General features: G+C 40.3%; 1 protein-coding gene across 1 annotated transcript in view; it reads right to left on the minus strand.

Annotated features, from left to right (window-relative positions):
* Positions 1 to 12,637: 12,637 nt before the first annotated feature.
* COL28A1 (collagen type XXVIII alpha 1 chain) overlaps positions 12,638 to 15,186 on the minus strand; it is a 153,076-nt gene continuing 150,527 nt past the window's right edge. The window contains 1 exon segment of the mRNA XM_024131457.2: positions 12,638 to 13,173. Within this exon segment, the coding sequence (XP_023987225.1) occupies positions 12,967 to 13,173 (207 nt within the window). The 3' untranslated portion in view covers positions 12,638 to 12,966.

The following is a 15,186-nucleotide window of genomic DNA, read 5'->3' on the forward strand; positions in this document are numbered from 1 at the left end:
CCTTTCTAGTTTCTTAAGTTGGATGCTTAAGTCATTGATTTGGGACTTTTCTTCTATTCTAATAGTCATTTAGTGTTACAAAATTTCCCCTACATACTGCTTTAGTAGCATGCCACAAAAAAAATTTTTTAGAACAGTTTATTTATTTTTATTTATTAAAAATTTTTTTTTTCTTTTTTTAAAAATAGATTTTTTATTTACTTATTTTTTGGCTGCATTGGGTCTTCGTTGCTGTGCGTGGGCTTTCTCTAGTTGCGGCAAGCGGGGGCTACTCTTCGTTGCGGTGTGAGGGCTTCTCATTGCGGTGGCTTCTCTTGTTACGGAGCACAGGCTCTAGGCGCGCAGGCTTCAGTAGTTGTGGCACATGGGCTTCAGTAGTTGTGGCTCATGGGCTCTAGAGCGCAGGCTCAGTAGTTGTGGTGCACGGGCTTAGTTGCTCCACGGCATGTGGGATCTTCCCGGACCAGGGCTCAAACCCATGTCCCCTGCATGGGCAGGCGGTTTCTTAACCACTGCACCACCAGGGAAGCCCCAGCATGCCACATATTTTGATACATTCTGTATTTATTTTTATTCAGATCAAATTACTTTCTAATTTTCCTCTTTGATTTCTTTACTGACCTATGGATCTAGAAGTAGTTTATAGAGTTTGGAACTATTTGAGGTTTTTCCAAATATATTTTTGCTATTGGTTTATAACTTAATTTCATTGTGATAAAAACATATTTTATATGAATTGAATTCTTTTAAATTTATTGGTACTTATTTTATGGTCCAGAATGTACTTTACCAAACACTGAGTGAATCTTGAGGTTTTCCAGTCTGGCTGGTGTGTCAGGCATTGATTGCTCCCGGCCCAAAGTTAGCACCTGACACTGTTACCTTTAATCTTTTCAGTTGGCTCAGTTCCTAGGTTTGGGTAGTTTCTGCATGTGCATTCACTCACCAGTACGTAGCTGAATACTCAGGGGGAACCCTCCACAGACCTCCCAAGTTTGCACCCTGTGAACTTCTCTCCTGTCCAGATCTCTGTCCTCATCCTCAGAATTCTAGCCGCCTTGGTCTTTCTGAGCTCTTAGGGCTCATCCCAGGGAATCTGCCAGGTCCTGCCTTGGTTCCCTCTCTCTGCACTGTGGCCTGGAAACGCTGCCAATGCAGTAGACTGGGGCAATTGCAGGGCTCACTTCATTTTCTTTCCTGCCTATCAGGGCTCACTGTGCTTCCTTGACTGGTTTACATGTTTTACAAAGTGTCATTTCCTAAATGTTGTCTGTTTTTAGTTGTTTCAAGAATGAGAATAAATCTAGTCCATATTACTCCATCTTAGTTGGAAGCGAAACTGTCTATCTCTCTCTTTCTTTCCTCTTCTAAGAAGCTGCAACAGTAGACATGTCAGAGCCTTTTCCTACATGGGAAAAGACCCAGCCGTCTCCTACAGCCTCTCTCTTCTCTCACATGTCAGCCAGGCCAGGGTCTACAGCCTGCCATAGACAGCCAAGGCAAGCCTGAGAGTAGGGATTTGTATCTGTCAACTCTTATAGTGGTAACACACAATCCCAAATCTAAGTGGCTGGTAGCAACAAACATTGATTTCTTGCCCACGTGACTTGAGGGCTCTCAATGGCTCCAGCTCTGCTGGGCTCAGCAAGCTTAGTTTGGTTCAAGTGGGCTTGCCTGGCCTCAGTTCAGCTCTATGCATCTTCTTATTCTGGGACCAAAGGTGAAGGCATGCTAGTTTCTTGGTGAAGGTCGAGAGGAAGAGGCACAGGGCCAAAGCAAGCAACCACATTTAAAGCTTCTGCTCAGTCATGCCATACCTGACATCTGTGCACATTCCATTGGCCAAAACAAATCAATAACCAAGCCCAGAGTCAAATATGCAGGCAAGTACACCCTACCTACAGCAAGCATGGCAAGGATAGAGAAAGAAAGGATAATTGTAAACAAACAATCACGATCTTCCATAGTATTGATGACTTCCACTCTCTTGCTGTGTTTTCTCTGCTACATGCTCTACTGGCACAATGGACCTTTTTCATAGTACTGAGCACATCATATATTTCACAGATTAATTTCTGTTTGACATTTACGTGACTCTTAAGTCTGTCTTCCACTAGAAAATAAGCTTCGTAAATGCAGAGACACTGCCTGGCATGCAGTAGACAGTAATTGTATGAATGAATGAGCGAATCAGTGAGTGAGTAAATGAATAAAAGAATGTCTTTTTCTGCTTACTTTCCCAAGGCACTAAGGAATGTGCTAGATGCCATTTGGTTAGAAGCTATTTAGGATGAACTAGCCTAGGACCAAAAGATGCTATGCAGTTCAGTCATACTTGCCAGAGAGCTCAGCCCTGGCGCTTGACTCAACTATAGACAATGATGTGGAGATTTGCTGTCCTTTGCTGTTGTTCTCTGTACGTATTCTTGTGGATGCGGGGGGCTGGGGTTTGGAGTAACTCTCAGGCATTCCTGGGTTCTTGGCAGAATCCTAAATGAATAACCTCCATAACTACACCCAGTTTTAATACTTGGCATACTGAGTGGCAGGCGGCAGGGAAGCAGAATACCAGGTGAGAAGATCAAAGCTGAGCAAGGTTTCTGGTGGCATTTAGAACTTGACATGGCATCTCTATGAGCCAAAAGGACTGGGTTAGCCTCCCACAGAGCTCTAGCACAGACCTTTGGATTATTTGTACCAGGTATTTGGGGTTAGGACTGGATTGGCTCCCCCAGATTATCCTGTTTTGAGCTGCTTTCAAGGGTGACCTCTGAAGATTCATGATATATCCTTGGATACAGTAACCTCTGGGATCCACATAGGGTATCGTTGGGCATAATAATCTCAGGATCTGTATAGCACATTGTTGGCCATGGTAATCTCTGGAGACTCATATAGCATATTCTTGGGCACCTCAAGTCACCATGACCACTTATTTTCAAGTTGACTTTGTCCAACTGGGGACAAACTTAGAGGTGGCTTTAATGATATTGGTAGTGATCTATTTCTTCAGCTGGGTGGTAGATACACAGATTTTTATGTAATTATTTTACTTTAAAACCTACTTATATGTAATATATATTCCTTTGAATATATAAAATATTTTGCAATATAAAGAAATGAAAAAATAAGAGAAAAATACACATTAAAACTAAAGTGAGATCCCATTTTCAACCATCAGAGGATCACAAAGATCAAACAACTGATAAGACTCAATAATGGTGAGAAAGGGAAGAAGCAGGTACACTCATAAGTTGGGGGAATGTAAATTGGCACAATCTTTAAGGTAAGTCCTTTGACATGCCTATCAAAAGTACCTTGTCTTTGTGCTTACAATTTCACTTCATGAATATATTGTATAGATACACAAAGACTAATATGTACAAAAAAAAGACTAATGTATACAAGGCTATTCAGTGAAGCTTTTCTTTGGTCATAATAAGAAAAGATTGGAAATATTGAAAGGCCAAGGAAAGATGGGTTGATTAAATAAAATGAACTGCTGTGAAGCATTTTAAGACTAAGGTAGCTCTTCATCTACTGACACAGAATGAGTTCCATAATACTAAGTGAAGAAGAGAGGAAGAGAGAGAAGGAGGGAGGAAGGAAAAAAAGGAAGGGAGGGCACAAAGAGGGAATATTTCAAAGGGAAAGGAATAGTGCTCTCAGAAAGTAGTAAATGGTTGAGTATAGCTGAACTGAAGAATATGTATAAGAACCTGGAGGAAGATAAATGAGAAATGTAAGCAGGGGTAAGGACCTCGAATACTGTGCTAAAAGGTTTGCTCTGTACCTTGGAGAAGACGGAGAGCCTCTAAAGCATTTTAAGGAGGAGAATGATTGGGTCACATTTGCTGTAACTCAGCAGCACTGGGGGGATAAAGATCAGAGGTGAGGGGTAAGATGGAGGTGAGGAGGCTGGTTTGGAAGCAATGACAAACTCAGGGTGGAGAAGATCAGGGAGAAGTAAGATGGACCAGATGCACTGAGCAATTGGATATTGGGAGTAAGGGAGAGGAAAGAGTCTGGGGTGTTCCTCAGAGGCCAGATGAGGTCAGCGGCTGAGTGATTGCGCCATTCAGAGAAATGGAATACAGAGGGACTGCTGCTTTGTGGTAAAGGCAGAGGGTGGTACAAAGCAAATTTAATAGGCTTGGCCTTCAACTTGCAGTACGGGAAAAGCTCAAGGAACACTCTAAAATTTGAATAGGCACAATTTTAGTCAATTTTACTGTATTTGTCCATATTATGTAATAGCAAAGTATGTAATATACCACAAAGAAAGTCTACACAAATTCCAATATTTATTTCTTGGAAGACTAGAGATGAGATGATTACATAAAAACAAGGTCTGTTGGGGTTTTGTTTTTGATTTTTTTCCCATCAGGCACATGTTCTGTTTTGTTTTAGAGTCAAAAACAAATATGAGCAGTGATGTATTCATAACAGAATCAATTTGAGAAAAATCCCAAATTGCTGAAACTAGCAAAACCATAGCACTCTTCATTAAGATGCAAGAGATGGAAAACAGCCAAATGATACATTTAAGGTAACACCAACTAATATACTAAGGAGAAAATAATTGGAGAATTCCAGTAGTACTTAAAAATAATGTCAAGAAACAGTGCAGACTTTAAAGGCAAATTTGAAGGATAATAAAAATAAAATTGAAGCTTCAGTCAATTTCAGAGAGAAATAGGGAAAGAAGTCTTTATTTTGCTGTCTTTGCAATCCACAAGTCCTGATTTACTATTTAGAATTCCTACTATGTAATTCTTATTTTTCTTTGCTTCCAAGATAGAGGGAAATTTTCCCATGTCTTCTACTGATGTGGCAGTTACCTTAGGTTTTTTTCTATTCCACAGGAACATACTACTGTTGAGAATCAGGCATGTGTTAACAGGTTTGCTCCTCTCCCCTACTCTAGGCACCAAGAACACCCATCACAAGCTGGAGGGCATGCTCAGAATTAGAGGGTAGGGTGGTAAAAAAGCCATGGAAATAGGAGAAGCTGCTGAAGCAGCCCAAATGAATGAGGACATATTGGCTGTCTTAAAATAACACAACCATTCTGAAAGGTTCCACAAGGTCAGGGTAGGAGTTTATTAGGATGGAAGCCACAGGGGACATCGAGCTCAACTATAGCAGTGGGAGTTGGTGTTACCTAAACAATGGGCTGCCTCTGGAGGAGAAAATTGTCTTGTCAGAAATGCTCACCCCAAGAATGCCCAGTCAGAGTATTTGTCTAAAGGATATAAGGAATAGAGGAGACATAGTACTAGAAGACTCTAAAGTCCTTGGCAAGTCGAAGAGCCCATATTTTCTCAACCTGATTACTGCAGGACTTAAAATTTCCTAACTTTCAGAGTTGGATGTGACTTTTAATGAATTGGCTTAAATGAATGATTTTTCAAAGATACTAATTTATGAAAATGGTAAGAAATAATGAATGCTTTTAGAAATCAAGTCAGATACATATATATTTAAATCTGAAATGCCGTTCATATGTGTGAAATATGACTTGGAGCTATTCTTGTTTTAACGATCAGACACACACACATATTCTAAAACATGTCTTATTTTAGTGAGGGGGAAAGCTCTTGGACACTTCAACAGCATTAATCCATCTTTGCACGGCTGTTCATGCAAGACACTGAATCATAGTTTAGTAGAGAAAAAAGGCATAAAATATAGAACATCTAAAATTCCAAGTCCAATAGTAGACTCTCTCCTGAGATTGGCATAATTCAGATGTCCCTTTGCTGGTCCTCAGCCAGGGTAGCTCATCAGAATCACCCATGGGTGCCCAGCCTCACCCCAGACCTGCTTAGCATGCATTTCTCTGACAGTTAATGAAGCTAAGCACCCCTTCAGAGGTGTATTGGCCATCTCCTTTGAATTGCCAGTCCCTATCATTTTCCTGTTTTTTCCTTTTTATTCTTTTTTACTTATAGGATCTCTTGGTTTATTAGGGATGTGCAACGATTCTGTTACATGTAACATGCAAATGGCTTTCTCTCATTCTTTCGTTTACTTCTTGTTGTGTGTAGGAAAAACATTAAGACTAAAATCACCAAACCTACTTGGCATTTTATAAATTTAGCATGCTCTTCAGACCTCCCATGAGAGCAATTCTTGCAGTCAGCAAAGCTGAGGTTTCAACTAAATGAAAACGGTAGAAATGATCGTCTAAGATATTTTAACATTTCAGTGGAAGTTTGTCATTGTTAAAATTCTTGAACATCATTAGTACTTAATAAAATACTAAAAATTTCTCAATGTCTTAATTTAAAATGGACACTTCTCTCGATACACATTCTTGGTTTTAGCACATTGTGTACATAGTCTGTCCTTTTTTATTTGAAAATGGAGAAACAAAATGTCACATATCTCCGCCATCTCAATTGGTTTTTTAAAAATAGAAGTATAAATGATTTAAAATAATTGTGTTCGTTTCAGGTGTATAGTGCAGTGATTCAGTTTTGGATTTTTTTTTCAGATTATATTCCAGTATATGTTATTACAAGATATTGGGTATGATTCCCTGTGCTAAACATTAAATCCTTATTGCTTATCTATTTTATGTATAGTAATTTGTATCTGTTGCTCCCGGACTCCTAATTTGTCCCTCCCCCTCTCCCTCTCCCCTTTGGTAACCGTAAGTTTGTTTTTTACTTGAGTCTGTGTATATAGATTCGTTTGTATTATTTTTTTAGATTCTACATATAAGTGACCTCATACAGTGTTTGTCTGTCTCTGTTTGACTTATTTCACTAAGCATAATATTCTCTAGTTCCATCCATGTTGCTGCAAATGGCAATATTTCGTCCTTTTTTTCTGTGGCTGAGTAATATTCCTGTGTGTGTGTGTGTGTGTGTGTGTGTATCACATCTCCTTTATCCATTCAACTGTTGATGGGCACTTGGGTTATTTCCATGTTAGCTTTTTAACTAGATTAAAATGAAAACATAAATCATCATTCTCTTTTCCAAAATCTCAGGTTGTTCAAATCAGTCTCTTTGATTCTTTATCTAGCCAGACAACACTCCCTCTGACTTTTCCCTTTGTTTTGCTAATTATGGTGGGAAAAGAGGGGAGGAATCTCAAAGTGGATGAGAGTAATAGTTTTTAACTCATTGACATATCACTTCTCTCTTATTCTTTTAAACTGGTGTGATTTTTTCTTAACGTTTCCTATTCCTCTCTTTCAAGGAGTTAATTATTTCTCTAATGAATTTTATAAAGTGAGTTCTAATATTTTTTAATGTATTGAGTTCTTCCTATGTGCCAGGAACTAGGGACACAGAGATAAACAAGGCATGTCTTTGCTTCTAAGTTCAGAGAACGGGCGGACTGTACAGATGCTGTGATCAACAGAATAATGGATGCAACAGTGTCCATTCCCTAATCCCCAGAACCTTACGTAGGAAAAGGGCTTTGTAGATGAGATTAAGGTTAAGGACCTTGATATGGGGAGGTTAGTCTGGATTGTCCAGGTGGGCCTTATCAAATCACACTAGTCCTTAAAAGCAGAGAACCTTTCCCAGCTATAATCAGAGCACCAGAGAGATGGTAGCATGAGAAGAATCCAACCAGCTGTTTCTGGCTTTGAAGGTAGAGGAAGGGACCATGAGCCAAAGAATGAATGTGGGTAGCCTCTAGAAGCTGGGAAAGGTAAGGAAACGGATTCTTCCCTAGATCCTCCAGAAGAAACACAGCCCCACTGACACCTTGATTTTAGCCCAGTTCTCGAGACCTGCATCAGACTTTTGACCTCCAGAACTGATAACACATTTGTGGTTTGCTTTTTTTTAAGATGTTGGGGGTAGGAGTTTATTAATTAATTTATTTATTTTTGCTGTGTTGGGTCTTCGTTTCTGTGCGAGGGCTTTCTCTAGTTGCGGCAAGTGGGGGCCACTCTTCATTGCGGTGCACAGGCCTCTCACTATCTCGGCCTCTCTTGTTGCGGAGCACAGGCTCCAGACGCGCAGGCTCAGTAGTTGTGGCTCACGGGCCTAGCTGCTCCGCGGCATGTGGGATCCTCCCAGACCAGGGCTCGAACCCGTGTCCCCTGCATTAGCAGGCAGATTCTCAACCACTGCGCCACCAGAGAGGCCCCCACATTTGTGTTTTTTAAGCTGCTGAACCTGTGGCAATTTGTTAAAGCAGCAAAACAAAACTAACACAGGTGCTCTCTACTAAGTGCAAGGCAGCTCAGACTGTTCTCAGGGTAGAATGGAGGCATTAGGGCAAGTGCTTTGTGTCCTCAGAGTTGAGCATGGCCCAACTGAGAGCGATGAGGAAGTACCACAAAGGAGGAGGCCTGCAAGTTGTCCTTGGAATATTAGGATTTGGTCAGTCACATGAAGGAAGAGGAGAACATTTCAGACAAAGAGATGAACACCCAAGTCAACATTACAATATGTTTGCATATCAATTTTCTATATGGGAAAAATAGTGAAAAGCTTGAAAAACAAACATAAGTACTTCTGCTCTTTGCAAAATGGCAGGCTAGATACTCTGAAGGGTCTTTCTGCTTTCCAACAACCATACGGTGACAATACAGGCTTTTCAATGCATTGCTGGGCTTCCAGGAAATAGGAAAATACCCAAAGCCCTCCATCCCACAACAGCAAAAAATGGGGTAGTGGCCATCTGTGTAACTCAGACCCACTTTCATGCTGAGACAACTAAAAAAGATGAAGAAAAAACAGTCACCTGGAAATCACCAGCATGCTAATAGGCTCATAGGAATTACCAGGCATGAAGCTGGGAAGCTAGAGAGGTACACCCAGCACCCAGAGCAGGTTTTGTCCTGGGTGAGTTTCCTGCCCAAGAAAGGTGGCTGAAAGGCTGAGCAGCATAAACAAGGAAAAAAGGTGCTAGCCACAAAAAAAAAGATGGGTAAATTTGCATTAAAATTGAGAACTTCTGTTCACTAAAATAAGAAAAGAAACGAGTAAAGTAAAAAGGCAAGCCACAAAGATATTAGCAACACAAATAATGAGCAAAGAATTCAAATTCAGGATATATAAGGAACACCAGAAATTCAATATGCAAAGGCAAACAATCCAATAGGAAAATCTCCCCCAATTATAAACAGACATTTCACAGAAGCAACAGCACAGATGGTAAATAAATATGGTAAGATGCTACAGAGAAAGGCAAATTGAAACAAGATACCATTTCACATCCATGATTAACAAAATGAAGAAGTCTGACAATTTTGTGTTGAAAAGAATATCAAGCAATGGGAATGCTTATACAACAACTGGTGCGCATTTTTAATGAACTGGTTCAAACACTTTGGGAAAAAATTTGGTATGATGTACTATTTTTGAATGTTTACATATCCTGCAACCCACCAATTCCACTTTTGGGTATATATCCTAGAAAACCACTGGTACACGAGTACCCAAAGCCACACGTAAGAGCATTCATAGCAAAGCTGATGAAAAATATTCATTATTTCTTTTTCTTGCCTGATTGCTGTGGCTAGGACTTCCAATACTATGTTAAATAGAAGCAGTGAGAGTGGGCTTCCTTGTTTTTTCCTGAATTTAGTGGGAAGGCTTCCAGATTTTCACCGAGTATGTGGGTTTGTCATAAATGGCCATTTTATGGCCATTTTATTCTTTGTTTTCCAGTTGTGGTTATAGTTCTTCTCTGATCATTTATTCTTATTTCTGTTTCTCCCATTGTGCTTTGATGATTTTCTTTTGTAGTATGCTTGGGTTCCTTTATCTCAACATTTCTTTTAGGGTAGGTTTAGTATTGCTTAATCTTTTAGTTTTTGCTTGTCTGAGAAATTCTTTATCTCTCCTTCTATTCTAAATGATAATCTTGCTGGGTAGAGTATCTATCCTAGGTTGTGGGAGTTTTTTTTTTTTTTTTTTTTTTTTTTGCGGTACGCGGGTCTCTCACTGGTTGTGGGAGTTTTTTTTTTTTTTTTTTTTTTTTTTGCGGTACGCGGGCCTCTCACTGTTGCGGCCTCTCCCGTTGTGGAGCACAGGCCCCGGATGCACAGGCTCAGCAGCCATGGCTCACGGGCCCAGCCGCTCCGCGGCATGTGGGATCCTCCCGGACCGGGGCACAAACCTGCATCCCCTGCATCAGCAGGCGAACTCTCAACCACTGTGCCACCAGGGAAGCCCTAGGTTGTGGGTTTGCCCTTTCAGCAGTCTGCATACATCATGTCATTCCCTTCTGGCCTGCTAACTTTCTGCAGAGTAATCAGCTGATAGCCTTATGGGGATTCCCTTGTTCATGACTCTCTGGTTTCTTCTCTTTCTGCCTTTAGAATTCTCTCTTTAACTTTTGCTATTTTAATTATATGTGTTGGTGTGGGTCTGTTGGGGTTCATCTCGTTTGGGACCCTCTATGCTTCCTGTACCTGGATATCTGTTTCCTTCTTCAGATTTGGGAATTTTTCAGCAATAATCTCATCAAATGCATTTTTGATCCCCTTCTCTCTGTCTTCTCCTTTTGATACAAATGTAGGCACGTTTGATGTTATCCCAGAGATCTTGCATGTTGCACTTGTTTTTGTTTGTTTGTTTTGTTTTGTTTTTTGTCATTCTATTGTTCTGATTGAGTGATTTCCATTCCTCTATCTTCCAGATCACTTATGTGTCCTTCTGTGTCATTTATTCTGCTATTCATTGCTTCTGGAGTATTCTTTATCTCAGATACTGAATTATCTATGTTTGATTGGGTCTTTCTATTTTCTAGTTCCTTATTAAAATGATCTGTGTTTAGATCATTTCTCTTCCCAATTCAATTAGCATTTTTATTACCAATGATTTGAATTCTTTATCTGGTAAGTTGCTTATTTCTGTTTCATTGTTTTTTTCATGGGTTTTCTCTTTTGCTCTTTCCGTTGAGAGTAGTTCCTCTGCCTTTTCATTTCACTTAAGTTTCTCTGTGTCTATGAACCTAGATGAAACAGTTAGCTATTTTGGTTTTGAAGGGGTGTTCTTATGTGGGAGTGTCCCTATGCTATGTGCATGTGCCCACTGCCTTTGGTGGGAGAGCTGGATTTGATGTGGATGCCAGCCATGTCTTTCCTCAGGGTGCGCTGGCAGCTGTCACCTTGGTAGGGGATTGGGCTGGAGGTGGGGGAGCTAGAGCTGGAGCTGTGTGTGAGGCAGGATGTCCTCTCTGCTCAGTGGTTGTCAGCGCCCTTGGGTCTGCTCCCAAGTTGCTGGAGTGGAAGCCCCGAGGGTCAGGCTTGAGCTGACTCTTCTCCCTTAAAGTGTGTGTTTTTCCTTCTCTTCACTCTGGGATCTTTGCCCCAAAAGGAGGGGAGTGCTGAAGCAAGTAGGGCTCATGGGCTTACAGAGTTCAGCTCAGATGTACCCCATGATCCTGTCTTTTCACTTGTTTCACTTGTGGCCACCCCAGATCTACTGCTAGGCTGTAGCATGGAGTGAGTGGGGCCAGAATGTTTCTTTGGCTTGGGCTGGGGCATGCAGCAAGGTGGTCCTGGGCTGCTTCTGGGGTGCCACTTGAATACATGCCAACAATGGCTGCCTCCACGAAGGGCTCTCTTTATATCACAATTTTCTTTTAAAAAGATCAGCTTTTTAAAAAATAAGTTTATTTATTTTATTTATTTACTTTTGGCTGCTTTGGTTCTTTGTTGCTGTGTGCGGCTTTCTCTAGTTGCGGCGAGCGGGGGCTACTCTTCGTTGCAGTGCCTGGGCTTCTCATTGTGGTGGCTTCTCTTGTTGCAGAGCATGGGCTGTAGGTGCATGGGCTTCAGTAGTTGTGGCACATGGGCTCAGGGCTCTAGAGCTCAGTAGTAGGCTCTAGTAGGCTCAGTAGTTGTGGTGCCTGGGCTTAGTTGCTCCACAGCATGTGGGATCTTCGCGGACCAGGGCTCGAACCCATGTCCCCTGCATTGGCAGGCAGATTCTTAACCACTGCGGCACCAGGGAACATGTACCCTGCATTGGCAGGCAGATTCTTAACCACTGCGCCACCAGGGAAGCCCAAAAGATCAGCTTTTACAGGACAATAAAAACATGACCTTCTAATGTCAGTTTACAAATAAGTTTGAGAAACACTTCCACTATCCAAAACAATAAAGCTAATTAGAGTTACAACAATACAGCTATTTGTTAAATCCCTTTTTATTTCATGTTTGTCCTTAGTGCCTTGATTAGTATTTCTTACTGAGGAACTTACACCAAGGTGAGAAAATTCCCAAAAAAGACCAAATAGATACTTGCTGCCTGACACTTGTGTTCTGTGTGACAGTTTACATGCCATAAGCTTCATTTCTCAATAGCAAAATAAGCCCTTTCTCCCTCTGCCATAATCATTTCCCCAGATTTGGAGTATGTCTCCATTCACTTATTTGCTAAAACTGACCTCTAAATTTACCTTTTCGGCCAAATAGAAGGGAGCAAGTGGATTCTCACTACCTCCACTCTTTAAAAACAATAACTGAATAATGTATATTGTTGTCAAGCCAATCTAAGCTGCTTTTGGGCAAGGATGTTGTCTCTCTTGCGTGTTCTTCACGAATGTGTATGTAATGATTAATTTCTATAGACATTAACTCCATAGAAAATATGGTGATGAATTGGAATCTTGATTCTAGCTTCTTTTTCTTTCTTCCAACCAGGGGTCAAAAATTCAAATGTCTACATGTGTGAAGCCTTCATGTAAGACAATAGGGAGTGTGGTAAGAGCTACTGCAAACATGAGAGCAATATCCTCTCTAAAGGCATTCCAATTTTAAAATAACAATAAATACTGTAAGAGCTTTACATTTTTTGATTGACCAAATTTGTTCCAACAACCAGCCAGTTTTCTAATTCTATATATAATAAAATGAAAAGTGTCTTTTGTCCTCCCTGTTTAGAGTCAAAACATGTTCTCTCTGGATGAGATTTTAGAGACCATCCTTTCTGTGCCTTCTTGATATTATAGATACAACAGCTGATGGGCAGAAATCTCTTACCTTCGTGCACGAACTTTTCTTGCTCTGAGTTCAAAATGGGACTTTGAGCTCTGGGTTTCCAGACCCTCTGCCTGATCCTCAGGGGACCTGAGCAATGGCCCCTGGGTGGTGGCAGCCTCAGAGGATGGAATGGCAGCAAGGCTGGCAGCCCAGGTGGGCTCTGAAGGCTCATTCTCTTAGTCCTGGGCTCCAGAGACACTGACCTATACAAAAATTCACAGTTTTGAATCTGGTGATATCAAGTCAAAAAACTACTTTGCTTTGGGGAACACTTAGAAAAGTTTCTCCCCAATTCTTCAATATTAATTATTTCAATAAAAGCTCATGAAACGATGCCTCTCCCCTATGTCAGGCATTCCTGAATACCTAAGTTATGGATTTTCTGACCACCTCGTGGTCACACACATTTTTCCCACTGCCGGGCACAAATGCTTTTGTGCTGGGCCTTTCAGACAGATCTACCTGCAGGGTACAAAAGATATGAGTTTGGGAGGACTTCATCTTCATCCTTTTCTTAGTCAGTTGTATGAAGAGGGAAAATAACCACTGATTTCTTTGACCTTTTTTTTTTTTAATGACCTTTTCCTCTCTGTTTTCTAAAACTAGAGAACTTAACAATATATTCCAAAATATCTACCATGTACTCCACCAATGTTGAGATTGGGAATTGAAGTGACAGAGGACAATAATACTGTTAAAATAAAAACAATAGCAATCACTTCTCATCTCATCCTATTATCTGGACCCCAGCAAATGTCAAATGCTACAGGATGCTTAGCTTCTAAGAAGTTCTGAGAAATGTATGCTAGCTAAGGGATAAAGGATTATAATTTCAAAAGCAAGTTTTCTGAACAAAGATTTCCAAGTTTCATCCAAATTTATGATATGTAATGAAACAAGGAAGAAAATGTGTTTTGCTTAAAAACTTTAAAAAAAGTCACATCAGTTATTCTTGACTACAGTTACCAGGAGCTAGGACAATCTTTTATGGGTCCAATTAAGTTCTTTTTCTTTTTCCTTGGACCCCAGCTACATGCGGTTGAATCGATAATTCATTTCAATCCTAGCACAGTGTGGTCATTTATCCTCGCAAGGCCCTCTCTTGTTTGTTTGCTTTTGTTTATTTATTTAAACAGGCAAATCTGTGAACTAGGTAAAGTCATTTTTGATGCTTCCTCACCTGTGGTTCCTGTCATCTTATGACCAAAGCCAGCTGTCATCATTAGCTGCTCTCTGCCATCTAAACTGTTCCACTGCTTTTGATTCTGTAGACACACACACACACACACACACACACACACACACACACACACAATGTGGAAGAGCTAGCTAACTCTATTACTCATGTATGTATATTTTTACAATAATTAAATGATTATCAGAGCAAATATTTCCATTGGGACTGGTCTGGTTATCAGCCTATATAAAGGGCACTCAATTCAAATACAGTAGTGATGTTTCACTAACCCCAAACACATCTTTTGGTACAAGTGGAGGTAGAACTGTGGGTCATTTGGCATTCCTCTTTCTTTCAGAATGATCCTGTATATACAGATGACGATTTGAATGTGAATTTTGTTATATTCATCGAACTACAGAATTTTAAGTTTAGAGGAAACATTTATCAGTACTTCATTTCCTATGGAGGAATCTGAAGCTCCAAATAGTTAATAATTAATAATCTAAAGCTTCCCCCAAATTATTGGTAAGTTAGTGGCAAAATTAGAAATGCCCTTTTCAGGAAAGACATACTGTTTTTTTTTTTTTTTTTTGCTTATATTTCATTTTAAGCAAAAATAAGTTAAAAGAAAAGTTTGACTGAGGAGTAGCTTATCAAACATAAAACTGACAACAGACGTTATGGCTACACTTGAGATATACTGTCAGGTGAGAATGTTCCTTTGAAGAACTTCACTGGGCAGCATGGTTCTCTTGAAGGAATTAACTCAGCCTCTAAATAACCATCTTGTTCAAGTCTTAAGGTCTCATAAGTCATTCTTTACCTCTTGTAAGTTTAGGAGTGTATGTTTTCTTTCTCAGTCACGTCATTATTTGGGAATTTTTTTTTAAAATAAATTTATTTATTTATTTTTGGCTCTGTTGGGTCTTTGTTGCCGTGTGTAAGCTTTCTCTAGTTGCGGCGAGCGGGGGCTGCTCTTCATTGCGGTGCATGGGCTTCTCATTGCGGTGGCTTCTCTTGTTGTGGAGCATGGGCT

Source organism: Physeter macrocephalus, chromosome 5 (genome assembly GCF_002837175.3).
Source record: "Physeter macrocephalus isolate SW-GA chromosome 5, ASM283717v5, whole genome shotgun sequence".
In the NCBI taxonomy this organism is placed as follows: Eukaryota; Metazoa; Chordata; class Mammalia; order Artiodactyla; family Physeteridae; genus Physeter; species Physeter macrocephalus.